This window comes from Trachinotus anak, unplaced genomic scaffold, assembly GCF_046630095.1.
Source record: "Trachinotus anak isolate AG129_WGS33_773 ecotype Australia unplaced genomic scaffold, CSIRO_AGI_Tana_v1 ptg000003l, whole genome shotgun sequence".
NCBI lineage: Eukaryota > Metazoa > Chordata > Actinopteri > Carangiformes > Carangidae > Trachinotus > Trachinotus anak.
In genome coordinates, this window is record NW_027273854.1 from 6269209 (window position 1) to 6288153 (window position 18945).

The 18945-nt window shown below is 44.6% G+C and overlaps 1 protein-coding gene across 1 annotated transcript; it reads right to left on the bottom strand.

Annotated features, from left to right (window-relative positions):
* Nucleotides 1–692: 692 nt before the first annotated feature.
* Nucleotides 693–16930, bottom strand: s1pr2 (sphingosine-1-phosphate receptor 2). The gene is made up of 2 exons (XM_071469560.1): nucleotides 16305–16930; nucleotides 693–3922 (listed from the first exon to the last, which is right to left on the bottom strand). Exon 2 carries the CDS (start codon nucleotides 3793–3795, stop codon nucleotides 2680–2682), a length of 1116 nt encoding a protein of 371 aa, XP_071325661.1. The 5' UTR covers nucleotides 3796–3922; nucleotides 16305–16930; the 3' UTR covers nucleotides 693–2679.
* Between the last annotated feature and the right edge of the window lie 2015 nt (nucleotides 16931–18945).

Sequence of the window (18945 nt, forward strand, 5' to 3'; positions counted from 1 at the left end):
TTAGTAGTTTTACAAGTACAAATATTACAGACTGTCCTATTTTGCAGTGCACATCTGTCTTGTGTGCTGACTTAAATATTATTGTGTATACAACTTCACCTTCAGGTTTCTCAGTCTGATGTCATATCCTGCAGGGCACTGGAAAGACTTGGCAGACTTCCCAGCAGCACAGCCTCCTGGGGCTGATTCAGCCAATGTTCCCACCCAGGAATCCTGGACGTCTGACAGGAAACAGGCCCAACTCTCTCAAGGCCACTATAAGTCAGCCTCTCCCCTCACCCCAAGTCTCCCCCTCACCCGAAAACCTCTCCCAGGGCCGTTCTTTATGCTTCTCCCAGACAAACTATCTGACAAACAGACATTCTTCTTCACCAAACCCCATTTTCACCCTCCTGCCCTCTGCTCAGCTTCCCATCATAGCCTTGTCTTGCTTTAGCCTTCAAGCTATTGAATAATTTTATTAGGTAAAAGAGCAATGATTAATAGCTGGGTAGCATCTGCATGTACAGTTCTGTGCTTTCATGATGACTCTAGTGTTTTTCTGACCTTGTCAGAGCATGTTTGGATTAAATGCTGCAGTTTGAGTACTTCTTGTAGGAACAATAGGGAGACATCTCAGGACCTGCAGACAAGCTACAGCTGCAATTTGATTTGTTTACAGCCCAGAATTAAACTCAAGACCACAAAATGGATTCTTTCAGTATTTCATTTATTTTATAAAAAGGGAATGCAATTACAAAATGTTTATGTACCTACATTAGTGTTTCAGATTGTACCGGTTTAACACAGGCAGCGTGCTACTGGACACACAAGGCTATTGCACACGAGACATTCCATACAACACAAAATCATACATACTGTACAAAGATACATACATACATACAAACATACACAGCTTTTCATATATTTATCATTTAAAAAATCATAGAATCAGGCAACACAACAAAGTGATAGGTACATAGTTTTAAAAAATCTCTCCATCTGAAAAAAACTGGGGGAAAGCAAACATCACTGAAGCTGCCAAAGTGCTTTTCACCATTTCTACTTGGCCCTCTAAATGTAAAGGTCAATATAAAAAAAACTGAGGGAGAGAAGAATTTTAAATGTGTGTCTACAGGAAAAAGGTTAGTGTACGCCTGAACAACAGGAACCGGACAATGAAAAACAGGACTTCCTATGTCTGGAGGAAGTTGCATGTTGTAGGATGTCATAGAGTGAGGATGGAGCTAACATCCCTGGGAGGCAGATTCCCCCTGTGCATTTAAAACAAGAACTTCTCTTATTTTGTTGGGGAGGCGGGGGGGGATCTTTGGAAAAATTAGATTATACCTTAAGTTGCACACAGCATAAGGCTAGCAAATTAAACCAGGATGTTCACAACAAATTCTTGTTCGTGGTGCTATTTAAGACTTCACAGTGAGAGTGACCTACCCTGTGTATCCCACTCTCCGATCGTCAGTGACTTGGTAATTCAAAATAATGATCAATAATACTGTCAACAATGGAGCGCCTGCCCCAAACACTTCATACATACATTCAGCCTAATTCCCCATGAGGAAGACACAAACAGAGTCAGCACATTGCTGCTTTGTTGCTACAACACTGTCAGGACATAGGTCCCATTAGTCAAAGCTGGACAGCTGTCAATGAGTAAAAGTCATCAGTGCCAACTCACTTCAGGAAATGTGCTTTCTGATTAGGCCTTCCTCGACGGAAACTGTTAAGATACAAGAGACAACAGTAAAAGCAAGAGGGACAGATTATATGGGCAAATGAGGGAAGGGGTGTTAGTGATGGAAGCTGGAGCTGGAGTACATCATACACAATAGTGCTTACAAAGGAGTTAGAATTTCATGCAGTAAATGTAAGCAGATTATGCAAATTTGTTGTAGTTTATCAGATGGTTTAAGCAAGGTTATATAGGGAATATATAGCCCTGGTTTTTGAGGGAGCACTTGCGGTAGTATGGCCTCTGTGGCATGCAGTGAAGCTGATCACTGCCTTTGGTTCTGTATAGAAAGAGCGATGAATCTGTAGGTCTAATCTATACATATATCTGTGAAGGAGAGTAATGTGGTTCAACCTTACAAAGGACAACAATAACTGAAGTTATCTGCAAAGTGCAACTCTGCAAGCTTTGCATTGACGCAGTTCTTGAAAGGCCAAAACAACTCACCATAACTATGATATTATGCATGCTATGTTTCCATTTTTGGCTTTTAATAGGGAATTACATGTTTAGAAAGAAAAACAAAATCAAGATGACAGGCGTATACATTTATACATTAATATGGTTTGCAACTCCATATTAACTAACGGGAGTACCCATGAAAAAGCTATTTTCACATTTCTGAAAGTTCTCACGTTTTAAATCAGCTCCCTCTTAAAACATTGCAATTTACACCCACTGTATGGATGAAATGATTGAATGGTGATTGTGAAATCACTCGCATTTGATTGTAATACGAAAACGTCTGCATCGTAGAATGTGTCTCTGCAGACTGCTGTCTCCCAGCCTCGCTGGGCGTCTCAGTCCAGGGTGTGCTTGCTTCTGTCTGTCTCATCACAGCCTCTCACACGTGATCTCATATACACACAAGCTCTCTCTCGCTGACGTTCACACAAACACACACACACACACACATACACACAAGCGCTCTGATGTATTTTTGCACCATATTAGACACAGGTGGTACAATCTTGCATGATGGGTGTGGTCTGGTGTTCGAGTTTGTTTGTGCAGTGGTCCATAGAGCTTGAGCTCTTCAGAAGGACCAGACAACGGTCAGTGGGCCGCCCGCTTTGCAGCACCCCCCAGCAACACAGCACACGCATGAACTCCTTTCTCATGTCCTTGCTGCGCAGCATGTAGATCACTGGGTTAAGAGCTGAGTTCAGAGTGGCAAAGCCAAAAAAGATGTCTGCTTTGGAGAGGATATGGCAGAACTGTATGCCGCAGGATGAGTCTAGGAGGAGGATGATAAAAGCAGGCAGCCAGCACATGATGAAGACACCCAGCACTATAGTGACTGTTTTCAAAAGGGCATAGGCCGGTGAGTTGGTTGCTTCCTGGTGGCTGGAGCGTACAATCAAATAGATCCTCACATAAAGGATGACTATAGAGAGTAATATGATGCTGAAAATGGTTACAACAAAGACGATGTATTTCTTAGAGTAGAGTGGCAGTACGGCTGAGCATTCAGGGAGGTTGTTGATGCAGTTCCAGCCAATGATGGGAAGTCCTCCGAGCAGAATGGAGGTGACCCAACAAGCTCCTATCAGGAGGAACATTCGGCATGTTTTGTTGGAGCCGTACACCTTTACCTTGGTGATAGCAATATACCGCTCTATGGCTATTGCCAGCAAACTGAAGACTGAAGCTGCCAGAGCGATGAACGCCGTGCCTTCCCGGATGAACCACTGCACAGGCACCAGCTGAAAAGTCCTTGACCCTGACAGAAAAATGTTGGCTATGTAGGCCGAGCCTGCCAGCAAGTCAGAAAATGCCAGGTTGCCGATGAAGAAAAACATGGCAGAGTGGAACTTCTTGTTGCGGCAGACAGCGATGAGGACCAGCAGATTCTCCAAGATGATGATGGTGCAGAGGACCACGATGACAATGTTGAGGGTGGTGAGGTGTTTTTTATTCTCAATGAGCTTATTCAAATCCTGTGGGGTCATGTTCTTAGCAAAGGCATAGTGTGTGTGGATCAGACTATTATTGTAGTACTGGGAATACTTGCTCTTCATGGTGACAGGGTGGCAGAGCACAGCGGCTTTACGGCAAAGATTCATTCACACAGTGGAGTCGTGCGGAGTGTCGACTGAGATAATCATTGCCTTTAAGGACAGGAAGAGGGCCCAGGCTGGGAGGGAGACTGCCTGTCCCACAGTCACGTCTCAGGAGTTCTATGTGGGTCACCTGCAGACACATAAAGAAAAAGAAGGCCTGGATCACTCACAAGGGAAATTTTGTTGTACTAATGAAATAAACTGTGACAAAGCAAACATACAATTTTTTAAAATCATTGCACTCGCTCAAGTCAAAGTCCAACAAAGCAAAACAAAGTATCCAGGCGACAACCTGTCTGTAGTCCAGTCTGTAGAGTGGAAACTAAACATCATATTAAATCACTTGTAGACTCCATTGTAATAAAGTCAAAGTAAGAAGGTGCAGCAATAGCTCAGAGCTTTAAAAATAAAAGCCTGTGATCTCACAGACAAACATTCAGCATGAAGAGTCAGCATTTAAATATAAGGTTAAGACCAACAACCACAAAGACACAAATGAATGACCACACAGTGAACACACTGCACTCACTGTATCCATTTGGAACATCTCAACCTGAACTCCCATGCAGGCAACAGTTGCAGCTTGTTGCAGTGTAAAACAGATGGAGATTCATAATCCATCGGCTCATGGGGGAGTTGTACGTTATCATGAAAAATGACTCCGTGTGGGGAATATCAACATTCAACGATCTTCTGCCTTTTTTTTCTGCGTGGGAGGAATTCATCTTCAGGTAGAAGAATAAGCGCTCTGTGAGGCTGTGCGAGTGCTGGCGCTCAGACAAAGGGCTGCGCTCGCAGTCTGAAGGGGACATTCCACTAACCCTGTCCGAGCACTCGGCTGTCAACACACGGCATTGTTGAGGGGAGCGAACCATTCCACTCCAGTGAACTACCTCTTGAAACTTCAGCATAGCTTGTGGATCAGCCAGACCTCTTCGTCCTGACCCGCCCCTTCCAACCAGTTCAGAAAAGCTAATCAAATAGATACCTGAGAGGAAAAGGTGGGAGCTTGACTGACTTACTGCCATTTTAATTATTCAATACACTAAAGATGTTTGCATAGTTGTGTGTGTTATATTGAGGCCTGGTAAGAATAATTGCTACAATAATTATGGTGCTTTAATAGAATATGTTTCTCCTGTCTGATGTGTTCAAAGACAGAATACATAAACAAGCTTACTAGTGTTAAACCAATGAGGAAAACCTTTCATCTAATAAGCTGTAAAGATTTTTAATGACGAATCAAAAGAAATGAAATAAACCCTAAAACAAAACCATGGAAATTTTTAAAGGAAAAACCTGTACACAAACCAAAAAATAAATAAAATTGGATGCAGCTACAGCGTCGAAAACAAAGGAAAGTTGGAAGCTCTGGAAATCTAATTAGAGGTGGAACTGGTGTCTTAAACCTGTCAAAAGTAACAGGATCCCTCTGCAGGCCAACTCTAGAGGTAATTCAACACTGATGCTTGTCTTCACAACTAGCCAGGATGGCTGCAGCAGATCTCAACTGGAAACCTTTAGTGGAAACTAGGGCTGAGCCTCTCCTCTGTTCTGCTGGGCTTTAACTCAGACCCTGAGAGAGTGAAAGATGGAGAGGGGATGAGACAAAGCCAGACAGAGAGCATGCATGTGGAACGGCATCTGGACACAAAGGCAGGAATCTGAGACGTCACCGATGATGAGCGCATAGACACACAAACTCATCAATGCGATGCGTTGAAACACAGAGCCTTTCTCTACACATGCACAGAAAGCTTTCCTCACGCACACGACTGTGACAGACACAGATCAGTGTGGCAAACCATTCCCGTGCACAGCGGCATTTTCAGCACACAGCTGCTATTGGTTGCCAGTAATAACCAACACACTGTTTCCTCAAGCAGGAACAAAGAACAATAGTCTCCTTCAATGTGAAGAGCATTGCCCTTCAGCCTCAATAATGGGACAGCACACTTCCATTTGGCAGCTGCAACTGTATCATAGCAGAAATTTATTTACAATTGAGCGCTGCCTTTTCAAAGCCGCTGTATCAGGACAGCCCATCTCCCCTCCATCCTTTTTAGCTCCGTTAATAGAGACAAATAGGAGGCTTGAAGCTGAGCACATGTGCCAGCTGCACCAGCACAATTAAATTAGGTTACATGATTGCCTATAATGATTTTATTAATGGAAAAGTCAGCCTACATAGACCAGCTCTGTGTCTCTACAGCCTCCAGCCTGCTATGAGAAAAAAAAAAAAAAAGTGCTGCTTTTCCTTTGTTTCATCTCGTTTCTCTCTCTCAATCAGCTCTGCCCAGTTTTCCTAAGACAGTACTCTTCCCATCTGTTGTGTAGACAGCTCGAGGTCCTCCTGACAACACAGAGTCCGTGGCGTCTGTCAGCAAGAGATTTCACTGTGTGTGGGAAACCTGACAGGCTGGTTTGCCTACAGCACTGTCTCGTCGCAGCCCTGCCCTGCCCCTCCACCTGCCGTGTGCCATTCAGATGCTTCCAAAGTGGTTGTTCGACTTCCTCCTATGCAACGCCTCCCTCCTGACCCGTCGTCAAAGTCGTGCCCTATGCTTGACATTTGGGACGACACGTGAGGGCAAATTAAACTGTTCCAAGGTTAAATATATAAAGAGTTCTCAAGTTGTTCCCTCATGACTTAAACATTATGTCTGAGCTTCACTACACTCAAACTCGGCTGAGTTGTGCATCTACGTAAGTATGTGGATGTTGGTAGAATACACATAATTAATATAGTTTTAAATAGTAAGCTAATTTCAGGAGGACAGAGACGGTGAAATATGAGTTTGAGTTTTGTGAAAGAGCGGTGATACAGGTGGAGGTGTAATGACGCTACAGAAAGACAAATAACGCAAAATCCTGTCTGGATTTCACCATGAAGCACAGACACAGTTAGACAAGGTGATGAAAGAAATGACTGTGGACAGGAGGGTAAAAACAAGCTGAAGACACAAAGGAAGCCAAACGAGAGACAGGATATCCCTTGAGAGCTCATTAGATCCTTTTCATCATCAAACTTTGACATCTTTCTCATCGTTTGAGAAAGATGTACAGGTGCTTTTGCGGTGCATGTTCATGTAAGGAGACGTGTCGGATTTTTACAGCTACACCTACTTTGTACAACCACAATATTTTATTCAACCACTGAACCACAATTGCAAATAACTGCACATACTGTAGAGCGTTGCTTTTTTCACGATTCAGAAGGGATTGATGGTGAAAGCTGACTCTCATTTTCTCCTAATCCTAACAAGACAGTTTCCCTCTCCATCAGGGGGCTGACGGCTGCACAAAAGCCTCAGGTGTTTTTCCCAGAAACACCTGATAAGCCCCAATTAGCAGACCGTCTGCTCACCGAGAAACCAAGGCAACGCTGCCCCAATGCACCACCTGCTACCTGTCACACACCACTTCAACCCTGCTCCAATTTCTCTGTGCTGAAGCATGGCTCCTGAAAACCGTGATGAAGCATGCAAGCCCACGTTTTAATGTACACACGCGCTTTCACTCACGTGCACCATAAACATTTTGGTCTAGATAAAGAGCAGTGACTGACCTTGGGCTTGGACAGTTTACATTTTTAGCTTATCTTGTTTGCAGTGCAATGTGTTGGCTGTTTGTTTACCTAGAATTACCCGGCGTGTTTCTGACTGTAGAGCTGTTTGTGGTCTGAAACATCCTGTATCACATCTTTCTCCATCTGCCCTTCACACTCCCTGCTCATAATTTGCTGTGATGGCAACACCATACAAAGCCTGGCACATTTTGCATGATCAAAAGCATGATCAAATGTTTCTCTGCAAAATGAGCTCAAAAGAAATAACACTAGAAAAGAAAGGTCTTCTCTGTTAGGACTGAAATATTAAAAACGTTAATCATGGATATTTTCCATTTTAAGGAAATTTAATGGCTTCCTGCTCCCTCTAAAAGACACTGGGCTTCTCTTCTGTAAAAAAAAGAAAAAAAAGACTTAATCTCTCTAACAGTCACAAGGAAATTCATCATGGATACACAAAAAGCATCTGCTGCTGTGATTTGTCCTTTCCTGTTCATTTTTGCAGCTGTTAATGATCATATCAGTGAATAAGTGATCTCTGAGAGTGCTTTGATGTGACTGAGAGCGGGATGAGTCCACGCCTTTCCTCTCCTCTCAGTGTCTGGCACCTTGTTACTGACCTGGCCACCAAATTATCAGTACTCGTTTGACAAAAAAATACAAGCATTTCAGGGAAATGATGACTGCGGTGGTTAAGATTTTCAGCTAAACAATAACAGTCATGATTTAAGGTAAAACCTTAAGTAACCTTAAGTCTTTACACTGAAACACAATATAATTTTAACCAAGGTGCTTTGTGGGGGATATTTCAGATGACATAAACCAAAAGGTGTGAATATGACTGGGTAGAGGGGAGGTATGGCAGATGTCAGCTGAGGCTCCTGGGAGGAAAATTCCATATGCAAAGTGCTGCAGTTTTGTCTCAAAGTTTCTCCTGTCAAGTGTTGACATGATAGACACACAGGAGACACACAGCTATTACCACCACAAAGTTTCACCACTGCTACCACAGGAGCTGCTACCACAGCCGGAAATTACTAAAGTGAAAGATGCACAGGCACCAACAGCCGTTCTGTACTCTCTTCCGTTTCTCAAGATTCAGCAGCGGTATAGCTGTATTTGCAGCGACAGCTCAGTGCTTCTCTAAGCCACAGCACGTATGGGCCAGTTAAAGCGAGCCATGCTGTAACCCTGTGTAACCACTGAGAGCACAGCGATGGACTGCGTCTGCTGGCAGGTGGTGCAGTGTCCCCCTGCTGCTCTATCCATCAATAAGCCCCGGGGCTCTGTGTGTGAGATCTTTTCACATTAGCACAGCAACACTATTGATTGTCCGCTCTCGGTTTCCAGGAAAAAAGCATTCGTGTTTCCAGTATCACTGTAACTGGGATGAGGAGGATTCATCATCACCCCTTTCTCTCCCTAACTTTGTCTCTCTTTCTCTAACTGTTATTATAATAAAAGCTGGAAAAAATAACCTCAGAAAACAAAAAACAAACAAAAAAAAGCCCTGCATGGTTTACTCTCTTACTTGGCAGTGTCCCTACTATAACGTGTATAATTAAACCACACCAGTTCATACGTGCTTGGTCATGGCTGCCTGAGCTTATTTCAAGCCGTTGCTCTTATCTCTGTTCCATGGCACGCTGCACAGCTGACGTGAAGCTCAAACACATGCACGGTTGAGGTGAAACTAAGCACCAAAGCATCGCAAAATATACTTTGGTACAAAGTAATAGTTGTAATAGTTCTGTTACCCAAAGAAAAAAATGCATTCACTTTAAGTCCTCTGGACCCAACCTGCTACTAGATGTTCAAAAATATAATGCCACTGCCAGAATTCTTTAGTTCTTTCTTATCTACTGTCTAGATATCTACAGAGAGAGACAGACAGACTGATACATTCTGCCAGTGATTTTTCGCACTGTAGCCTTGTACTCAAGGCACAAATGTGTGGGCTGAGACCACCACGTCAGCTGGATCTGCTGTTTTGAAACACCAGGAGCTCGTGAAATCACCAGACAAATGAAAAATAGAGGTTTAAAGGGGAAATGCAAACGAGAGAGAGAAGAGAGCCAGTTTCAGTGTCGCACCGTGACTTGCACAGTCAAGAAGCAGAACAGACTCAGAAGATATGAAATGGGGGCCTGGAGTATCTCACTGTTTCTGGCTGGGAGATGAACTTATTTTAGGGAACAACAAATTTAAATTAAAAAAAAAAAAAAAAACTGGCAAACTTATATGCGTAGCTTGCCAAACTATGTCACAGATATGATGTATACAAATCACATCCTTTTTTTGTGACTGAAAATACAGAAGTATTTATTTAAAGATAGCATCAGTGTCATGATAACCTGCCCCATGGCATTACATGAGAGGTAAGTTCCTGTTTAATGACAGGTTAAACGGTTCCTTCTTGTGATTTCACACTATGTTTAACTCCAAGAGCAAACCTTATCTCTCTTTGTCCGTTATTATGCTAACACTCTTACGCTTCATTAAAATGACGTATAAGCAGCTAGATATTAGGGTAGTGGGGGGTGTCCTCAATTCATGGGCTTTCATCATATAATTAGGGATTACCCTTTCGCTCGTCAAACAGTTTGACAGTTTGGGTACAGCCTCTTCTGAGGGGTTCTTTCTGTCAACACAGCTCTGTCATGGAAAAAAAACTTTTTTTTTTTTACTGTGTGTTTCACAGTGGCTTGTCTTGTTTTCTGTTCCTCTCCTCAGTCGGTTCATTGCGATGCTTTATTTACGGCAACTGTTCATGAGCTGTTCACGTGCTGTGGGGCTCTTAAGGGTGGCAGTGAGTTGGAGCTGGAGACAAAGAGCTGTGTAAAGAAGGGCATCGTACAGCCTCAGGAGCCATAACCCAATGACCAGCAGACACCCCCCACCCCCTCTTCTTCTCCTCTCTGTCTGCCCCATTGGGGGGGTGGGGGATCTCCAAGGATGGCGCCTAAGAGGCAATTATTGTAATACCTTCACCCTGGTACCGTTTCTGTCAACTTTAGTCACTGGCTTCCAAATTATTCATGTTTTTGTATCGCTCTATTTTGCATATTTGCCTTTCATGCTGGTCCCTGATTTGCAGAGCCACATCGTCCTCACTCTAACACCCCCACCCACCCTCCCTCCACCCCCGCCCCCTCCCCTCATATATTTTAAACTTCTCCACACAGATCAAAAGACAAGGCCACAAAGATGTGATTAAATGCACATCAAGCAGGATTTATTTAGCACACATCTGGAGCGGACATGTTCTTATAGCCCCCTATTAAAGACTTCATTACAGCACATACTGTGCAATCAGCTCTCACTGCAAGAAACTCTGGAGCTCTGCACTAAGAAACTACTTACCTATAGAGCTGCATATGTGTCCTCAATCTTCCCACCAGTGAAATATATGTGTGTGGATGTTCCATGTAGGTTTGCTCAGAACAGAATCATTAACTCTTGAAGATACATGTGTTTTGACAGGAAGCCGGATGTGCATCTGATCTGCAAACTTTCCAGACATTGACATGAAAAAGTAAAGTTCAAGCCTGACATGGAACTGTGGTAAACCACACAAAAAAATGCAACCGTGTATTTTTCTGATTTGCATGTATAAAGGTAGGCTAGTGTTAACCACATGGCGCCTTCGATACAGATTTGCACGCTGGCTGGAGTGACACAGGAAAATAAGTTAGGTCACTTATGGCTGATCTGCATCAGAAACTTCAGGTCTGAAGGCTGAGGTGTGCTTGATTCAGGTTTCAGTCGCTCTGGTGCTTCTCACACCTTCCCAGGTTTTTTTCTTTACAATGTGGTCTCCCCTAATGAATGGCTTTGAACCCTCTTTTAGATCTCTTTTGTCCCAGATCCCTGCTTCTATTCTACTCCGTTGCTAGACCTTGAACTCCACCCCTTCTCATGTTCTGTTGCCTCGTTGGGAAACTGGACGGTTGCCATGAGAGAGTTTATGATCGTTTGTTGCGTGGCGTGCCAATGGACACGAGACATGACAACATATATATATATATATATTGTGCATGTCTGTGTCATGTCGCAGTGATTTTCAGTGTGACGAACATTACCCGCAGACAGTCAGGAAACAGCATGCCAGAACCAGAGACAAAGCAAAAGAGAAGGTGCTGGCGACAAGGCAAAGCACTGTACGAGGGAAAATGATACCATCTACACAGGCTAACACACAGGGGCACAAAGCTGCCCTGATTGCCCACTGATAAGATGATGAATTCATGGAGGCCCTCCATCTCTCCTCATGGTCCAGCATAGGAAAACAACTCCAGACTCTGGCAAACACAGATCCATTACACACAGCTCTGTTGCTGGAGAAAAACACGGTTGCCTGGAGAGAGAACATTGTTGTGTCCACATTGCCCACAGCTGTTGCTCAGTATTTAATATAATTTAAGAAATTTCTTGCTTTAAAGAGCAAATTTATTTCTTGAAAAACTCCGGTAATGCCAACATCAATCAGCCTCTCTGACATGAAGACATCATATCTTAAACTGAAAGAAATATATACTGTACATATATATGTGCAAAGCCCATACACTTACAACCTGCATTTAAGGAGCAGTGAATGTGTGCCTGGAAAGAGACCCAAGGGCATTTAAAGTTACACAGTGTTGGAAGGATACTATGTCTGTTTTATTTCCTGGCAACATTACACAAGAACATTGTTTTTATAAAAGAAAAGGCCCCATAGTAAATAACTCGGTTTAACCAACCTTATGCAAGGTTTGGGGAGAAAAGATTGCCAAGGGATATACTCCAAAATATCAAACAGGTCAGAAAGCGAGCATTACTGTGGTGGAATGAGACAACAGCTACTTGACTTTGACCTCAGTGAGGCTCATCTGAAATGGACATGTTGGAACAGTCGTCATATTAGTTTAAAGTAAACAACATCCACTTCCACTCAATCTGTCTGTTGCAATGGAGCAGTCTGGCCTCTATCATGACCTGGCTTGTGTTTGGCCGGGGGTTAATTCCATCATGTCTTAAAGCCTGGAGACTCTGGTGCTGAGGCCTTTACAGGATAAACAATCTTAATAGCTGTTTCTAACAAAACAGGCCACAGTTTTTCAGTCATTAGAAAATCTGAAAGAGCTTTACAGAAGGAGAGCTCCAAGCAAAATGAATGGCTCCAACAGGCTCCCACTGGCTGCATGGGGGCAATTCAAAATCCAAGAAAACTGTCTCCAGCTAACTTCTGGATCTGGGGAGGTGGGGTGTTGAGGTAATCCTGTTGAGTTTTCCAGCTGCACAAACAAAGCTGACTGGATAACAAAGGCTTCCAAGAGGGAAGAAGAAAGAGGAGAAGGAGGAGGAGGAGGAGGAGGAGGAGGTGGTCTCCAACTCCAAAACCACAGCATCTTCATGTGTACCTGCTCTAGGATCACTGCAGAGTGAGGGAGGGCTGAGAATGACCAGAAATCAGGAAACCACGACATGACCACACTGATTAAGGCCGCCACAAGACAGTATGAGGTTGTTCCCATTTTTTTCATAAATCACACGGTGTAACCTAGAGGGAGGTTGCAAAGTGCTGCCTATCTCATCCACAGCCACAGCAGTAACCAGAAACCTTGTGTTCAATCTACTTATCTTTGTCTCTGATAGATTCAGGGTAATGTTCATGTCTGTGTGGAGCAACGTTGCACAATGAAAAAGGCCAGTCGGAGCTCAGAAAACCATTTTCTGCATTGCTTCCAACTGAAAGTCTTTCGGAACAAGAGCTGGTCCGAGCTTGAAGTGTGACAGAAGAACGGCCTTATCCCCACCCTGGAGAGCGTCAGGAAATCCTGGCATGCTGCTACAAGCATTAGCGCCTGGTCATGGGGGGTCTTATACTTTGTCCCTCAAGTGGAACAGGAATGTAACAAGAGACTTTAAAGCTAATGGATTCTTTCACTGGGTAAAACATCTTCCTAAAATAGGCAGACTCATTTTTTTCCTTCTCCACTAAATATCAGCTTATATAAATATTTATACAATAATCAGAACAGCACTGACAGCATCTTCTCGTGACTCAGGGAGGTTGTTTTGAAAAGGAGAGAGAGATAGGCTGAGTAAGTGTGCATGTGAATTTCTCTACCTGCCAGCAAAGAGCAAGCACAGTCTTTAGTGACATGCTCTTTTCAAACGTGTTTACAAAATGGGTAAAAAGCAGAGGACGCCATATTGATTTCTCTGATCTGAGGCACTCCCAGATCTTGGCTGTGAGTCAGAAAGCTACATGCTGTCAGCTGTGTGTTGTGACTTGCGCTCCGGCAGCTTGCGAACAGAAGGCGTTTATTTTGCTCCAGCTGCCACACCCAAGGAAAGTGTTTTTCAGGCAAAAGGGGGAGTACCAGCTAGAACTCTGAGTCTGCAGAACCCAGATGGCTCTCCACAGAACACTATTAATACCTCAGAGAAAAGCCCCAAAGTTATGAGAGATATGTATTGACTTCTGACTGGTTTCATTTAACCAGGTGGACAGCAGGGCGCCTCTGGCAGGTCGCTCCTCTGATCTCTCTGTGTTGTTACCCTTCCAGTGTAGCTGAATAAAGCGGTGAGTATACACAACAAAAGACAAGTCAGTCTCCCCAAGGAAAAGCCCTCTCGCTGCTTCCTATTAACAGACGCTCCCAGGCCTGAGCTGAAACCCGAGCATCCTTCAGAGATCGACACCACCCACCCACCACCCATCTCCGCATTCAACCCCCTAGTGACCTGTTCCATTAAAAAAAAAAAAAAAAAAGTCCCACAAATCCAGTTCCCACCGCTGAATTTCCATTCATTTATTTATCCATCCATGCATTTACACATCTATTTATTTATTCGGCTCATCTATTTGTCTTCATTTCTCACGCTATCCCCAAAAGTCCCCATTGAGAAGGGTCCGATTACAGCAGTCATGGTGCAGAGGAAAACAGGGCCACTGTGCACAGTGAGCTGGGTCAGCAACACACAGATCCTCAACTCATGATGTCATCGGCTGCTGGACCGAGCCAGTCTCTCCCTGCGCTCTAACATTAAAGATGTTAAAGTTCCTCTGTATAGACTAGTAAGCATAACACCATGTGCGCTCCTTGTCTGTGAAAGGCTGCTTGTGGCTGTGAAGAGCTGTCGCTGTTCACAGCACCCTGAGGTTACTCTAGCCGAGACCAAGGACGGTGGATGTGTGAATGATAGTGTGAAGAAGCCTGGCAGTGGTCAGGCCTGCTAGGGTTGCGGGTGTTGTTCTGGTGCAATGAGCCATGTGCCAAACAGATGGACGGCAGGCTGTATCATGCCCTGTCTCCAGCCCCGTCCAAGGCGTGCTGGGAGAAGCACCTGAGTGCATGAGTGGCCGTGCACGCCCCAAACAAACCAAGCTGCTCTTACACAAACCCAGCATCAATGAACCTGCTGACAGGCCCTTCGACACTCGATAGTCCCTGTTTAACGCTGCCGACTGTGCTTCCTCTTCACCCTCCACTCCTGATGTTATCACGGGTAAGATGTTTGCTAGACTTAATTCGACAAGCTACCACCATTCAAGAGTTCCAGTCCAGGTTTCTGTCCCGTAACCTCGACTGGGGCTTGAGATAATGTCGCTACAAGGTTTTGCAGTTTCACAAGCCTGCTAAAAAGCACCACACCGTGCAGACTGGACAAGACCAGCCACAGAAGAGAGGTGTGATGATGGATGGGCGCCTTTATCTAGGCAATAAACATTAGTTCCTCCACCTTATCATCTTATCTCACTGAGGATTCTCCCGCAACAGGATGCCTCATGACTGGGCAGCTGACACTCATGCAACCCTCGATGCAGGGTTAACTCCTCTGAACACAGTTTAGATAGTATGGCCTTAGAGTGCTGATAAGGAAATGTAACTATTCAAAAGATGGCACAGACGCAGATCTGCAAATGTTTGCAGCAACTTTGAATTCCACACCAATGTAGCTACAACTAAAATTCACTTGTCAATAATAATGATAATAATAATGTGTGTTACTGTGACAGTGTATTCAAATGCATATTCTTTAACCCGTTTTAAATCTCTGACAACAATACACTGCATTCTGTTAAGTCGTTGCTTGATGAGGCTCTGTGCTGCCTTCCTACGGGGAGCACATCTCCGACCACATGAGATTAACTCCGGTACAGTGGGGATAATGGGGGCCTTTGTCTTATTAATACATCCTTTCAATACAATGCCTTCTTTAGAGTGACGGATGAACAAGCCCCAACAACATAGTAGGGGTCAGAGTGCGAAGAGGGAAAAGGGGTAGATGGGGGGTAGAGGCGTGGGGTGGAGGGGGCACAGCAGGCTACACAACGGCTCCAAGGACCTGTGTGTGTGTGTGTGTGTGTGTGTGTGTGTGTGTGTGTGTGTGTGTGTGAGGACGCGCCTGGAGCACACGCAACTCATCTCAGCCCTTAACAACAACAACAACAACGACAACAATAATAATATTTAACAACGCACAATGCTATTCATTAAAACACACACACACACACTCTCTCTCTCTCTCTCTCTCTCTCTCTCTCTCACACACACACACACACACACACACACAGTTTAACAAACGCAGCTGTCACACTGCTGGGTGTCCAGACCCTCGCCGTGGCTGCAGCGGCGCGTCTCCGCTTGGAGCTACTGTTGTTCTGCGCTGCGCTGCTCGGGCCAGGCTGATGCCAAAGTCTGCATGAGTCAGGGACACATTTCGATACTTTGAGCGTCAGTGCAGACTTTCATATCGTTACTAACAAACCTGACTGGTGGTTGATGTCATGAGGGGGGGGGACTCCCGTAGAGATTACCAGTAAAGATCCTGTTTTTGAAGCCCAATAAACAAACTCCATTTACTGTAAAAGCTGAGTAAACCTGCTGCAGTGCAAGACACACATCAGATCCTATTCCAGTCACACTAACCATACTCTGAGACGGCTACTCACCCCATGAGAGATACAGTAGTTGTAGTGGAGAGCAGCGAAAAGACAAAATAAAAAATAAAAAAATAAAAAATTATTTGTCTCCAAATGTCCTCACATGTGGTTACCAGTTTCCACAAATGCCTGCGTCAAAAGTTCCGCGCTCTTCTGCTCTGCTCCGGGGTCGAGAAGCAGAGCTGACAATCAAAACTTTCGTACAGGGCTTGGCGGCGGCGGCGTGTCTTGTCTCGTCAGTGGTAAATCCATACCGGTCTGTGCGCCACCGCGGAAACCGTCCAAAGATCGCCAGGGAGCGCAGGGATCCCCAACAACAACAACAACAACAACAACAGCAAAATATAAAAATATGTAGAAGAATGAATGAGTGCGGAGATCTCACTTTCTCCTCTGTCGCTCTAATCCAGCGGTCCGCCTGATCGCCACTCTGCTCTCTGGGCGCTCAGAGCACTAGGAACACAATACTCGTAGTGGCACAATACGCGGCCACACAAACACACACACACTCACACTCACACTCACACACACCCACACACACACACGCAAGAGACGGGCGGTATGAAAACGTCATATGCCTTTGAAGAGGAGCGAGTCTCAGCGCGGACTTATAACGGTGATGCGGATTTGTGGACAGCAATTAATATGGAAAATGGTTGTTAAGCCTATTTCTGGACCTCCCCCCCCCCCCCCCCCCCCCCCCCCCCCCCCACACACACACACACACACTCTGAAGCACATAAATGAAGTCCAGATGTTCCACCTCCTCACTTCCTCTTTCCTAACAGATCCCAGTATGAACCAGAGTCCACACTTTTCAACTCATCCTGGCTCGTTTTCTCTTGGGAGGAGTGGCAAGCTGCAAATGCATATAGCTCAATTACAATACAATGGAGTGGATTTGCTTAGTGTTAAACTCATAAACATCGGTCCTGCTTATGCAAATTATTTCTTTTGCATATTAGACTGCCTATTATGTCTTATATTTGCTGCTGTGAGTGGGAATCCCCCAGGTCTGTGTAGAGGTGTAATACAGATGAGTTGAAGGTAAGTCAGGGCTTGTTAGTCACCACTGCTGTGCCTAGACATACAGAGGGGCAGGTGCTGGCTCCAGTGAAAGAGCCTCTGTCCCACCCCAGAGGAGGTAATAATCTCACCACAGGCATTACACTGAAAGCCAAAGTCATCCCAAGTGGCTATGATGTCATGTGTCTGTGATAAGGAGAAGGAGCTGCATTATGTTGTTATATGATCCATTAGTTATCTTAGAAAACATCTGGAGCCTCCTGGGCTTCTGTTAAAGAAATTTGGGATTCAATCAGAAACTGTGGGTTTGGTATTAAGGCTTCTGAAATGTCCCAAGCCCAGGTTTTGATTTTCAAAAAATGTGACTGCCTGAGATGATGAAATACAAAGGAAAGGTTGAGAGAAATGAAAACTGTTGTTGCGTGACAATTCAGAGGTAAGCTTTTAGGTGTTTTTTCCACTCGATATAACCGCAGCCTGGAGGCTAGAAAGTGGAAGTCACTTCAGACCCAGACATGAAAGGGTTTTCATTTGAATCCTACCTGGGTGAATGACATCAGAGCATTTAGTCTGAACACGAAGGGCATGTCACTGTTGATCATACAGTCTACCCATGAAGATGAATGAAATCAGTCTTACACGTGTCTGGTCTTTACCAAACTGTTTCAACAACTTTGACTCATGCCGTGTCTGCTGATGGTTAACTAGGGGGAGAAGGGATCGAGGTTGTGCAATTCCACTTTTACCGCACTGATCTCTGCCACCCCCACAGCTGCTGTTATGTAGAAATTACTCACTATGACAAAAAAAGAAGAACTTGTGAAAAAAACTCCTCCACTTTGCAATACGTCTGTTGGAGTTGCCAAAATCTTCCAATCTGGCATCTCAGAAGGTACATTTTCGCTTTCTGTATTGCGGCGAAAGTGCTGGCAGGTTGAATGGGCACTGTGTAATGGATGTTTGGCAGACAGGCTTTATGGACTCACTCCTCACTGTCAGCAGGTTTATGATGGGACACTTCTGCCCCAGTAAAGCTGCCCCTCTGCTGTGTCTCTCACTGAGCTTTTAGGGGAGGGGTCAAGAGCCCTGACCTCACTTCCTGTTAGGGCTCCTCACAAGCATTCCATTGTCTGTGAGAATGTGCATGGACTCCGGGGACGCTGCACATCTGGCAGCTGTTATTAGCAACCTCCTGCGCAACCTTCCCGCCCCCCCCCTGCACATCACGAGCTGGTGGATGTGCGGCTCAAAACGCACCTCAGAATAAACTCTCTTCGCTGGTATCGTTTCACAAGCCACCGGTGTGTTGCCACAACTTGAATGGATTGAATGTGTTTCTACAGGAACAAGGAGCAGTGATACAGCAAAACATGATAGGAAATATGTGGTGAGATGATCAGTGCTAATTTCATGTTAAATCTAGCACTGTGTGAACATTTAAAATGCAAATGTAAAAGCCAAAATCATAAAGAACTATCTTCAGTGACAAGAAGAACAAGGAGTCCTGCAGCAGATGGTCTGGCCTCCCTTATCTCAACATCATGGAGTCAGTGTGTGATCACATGAAGAGACAGAAGACACTGACGCAGACTTAATCTTTAGTTTGTGTCAGATGCTTGAAGAA

Coding starts and splice junctions, on each gene's coding strand:
- s1pr2 (XM_071469560.1), bottom strand. CDS start 3,795: ATGAATCTTTGCCGTAAAGCCGCTGTGCTCTGCCACCCTGTCACCATG.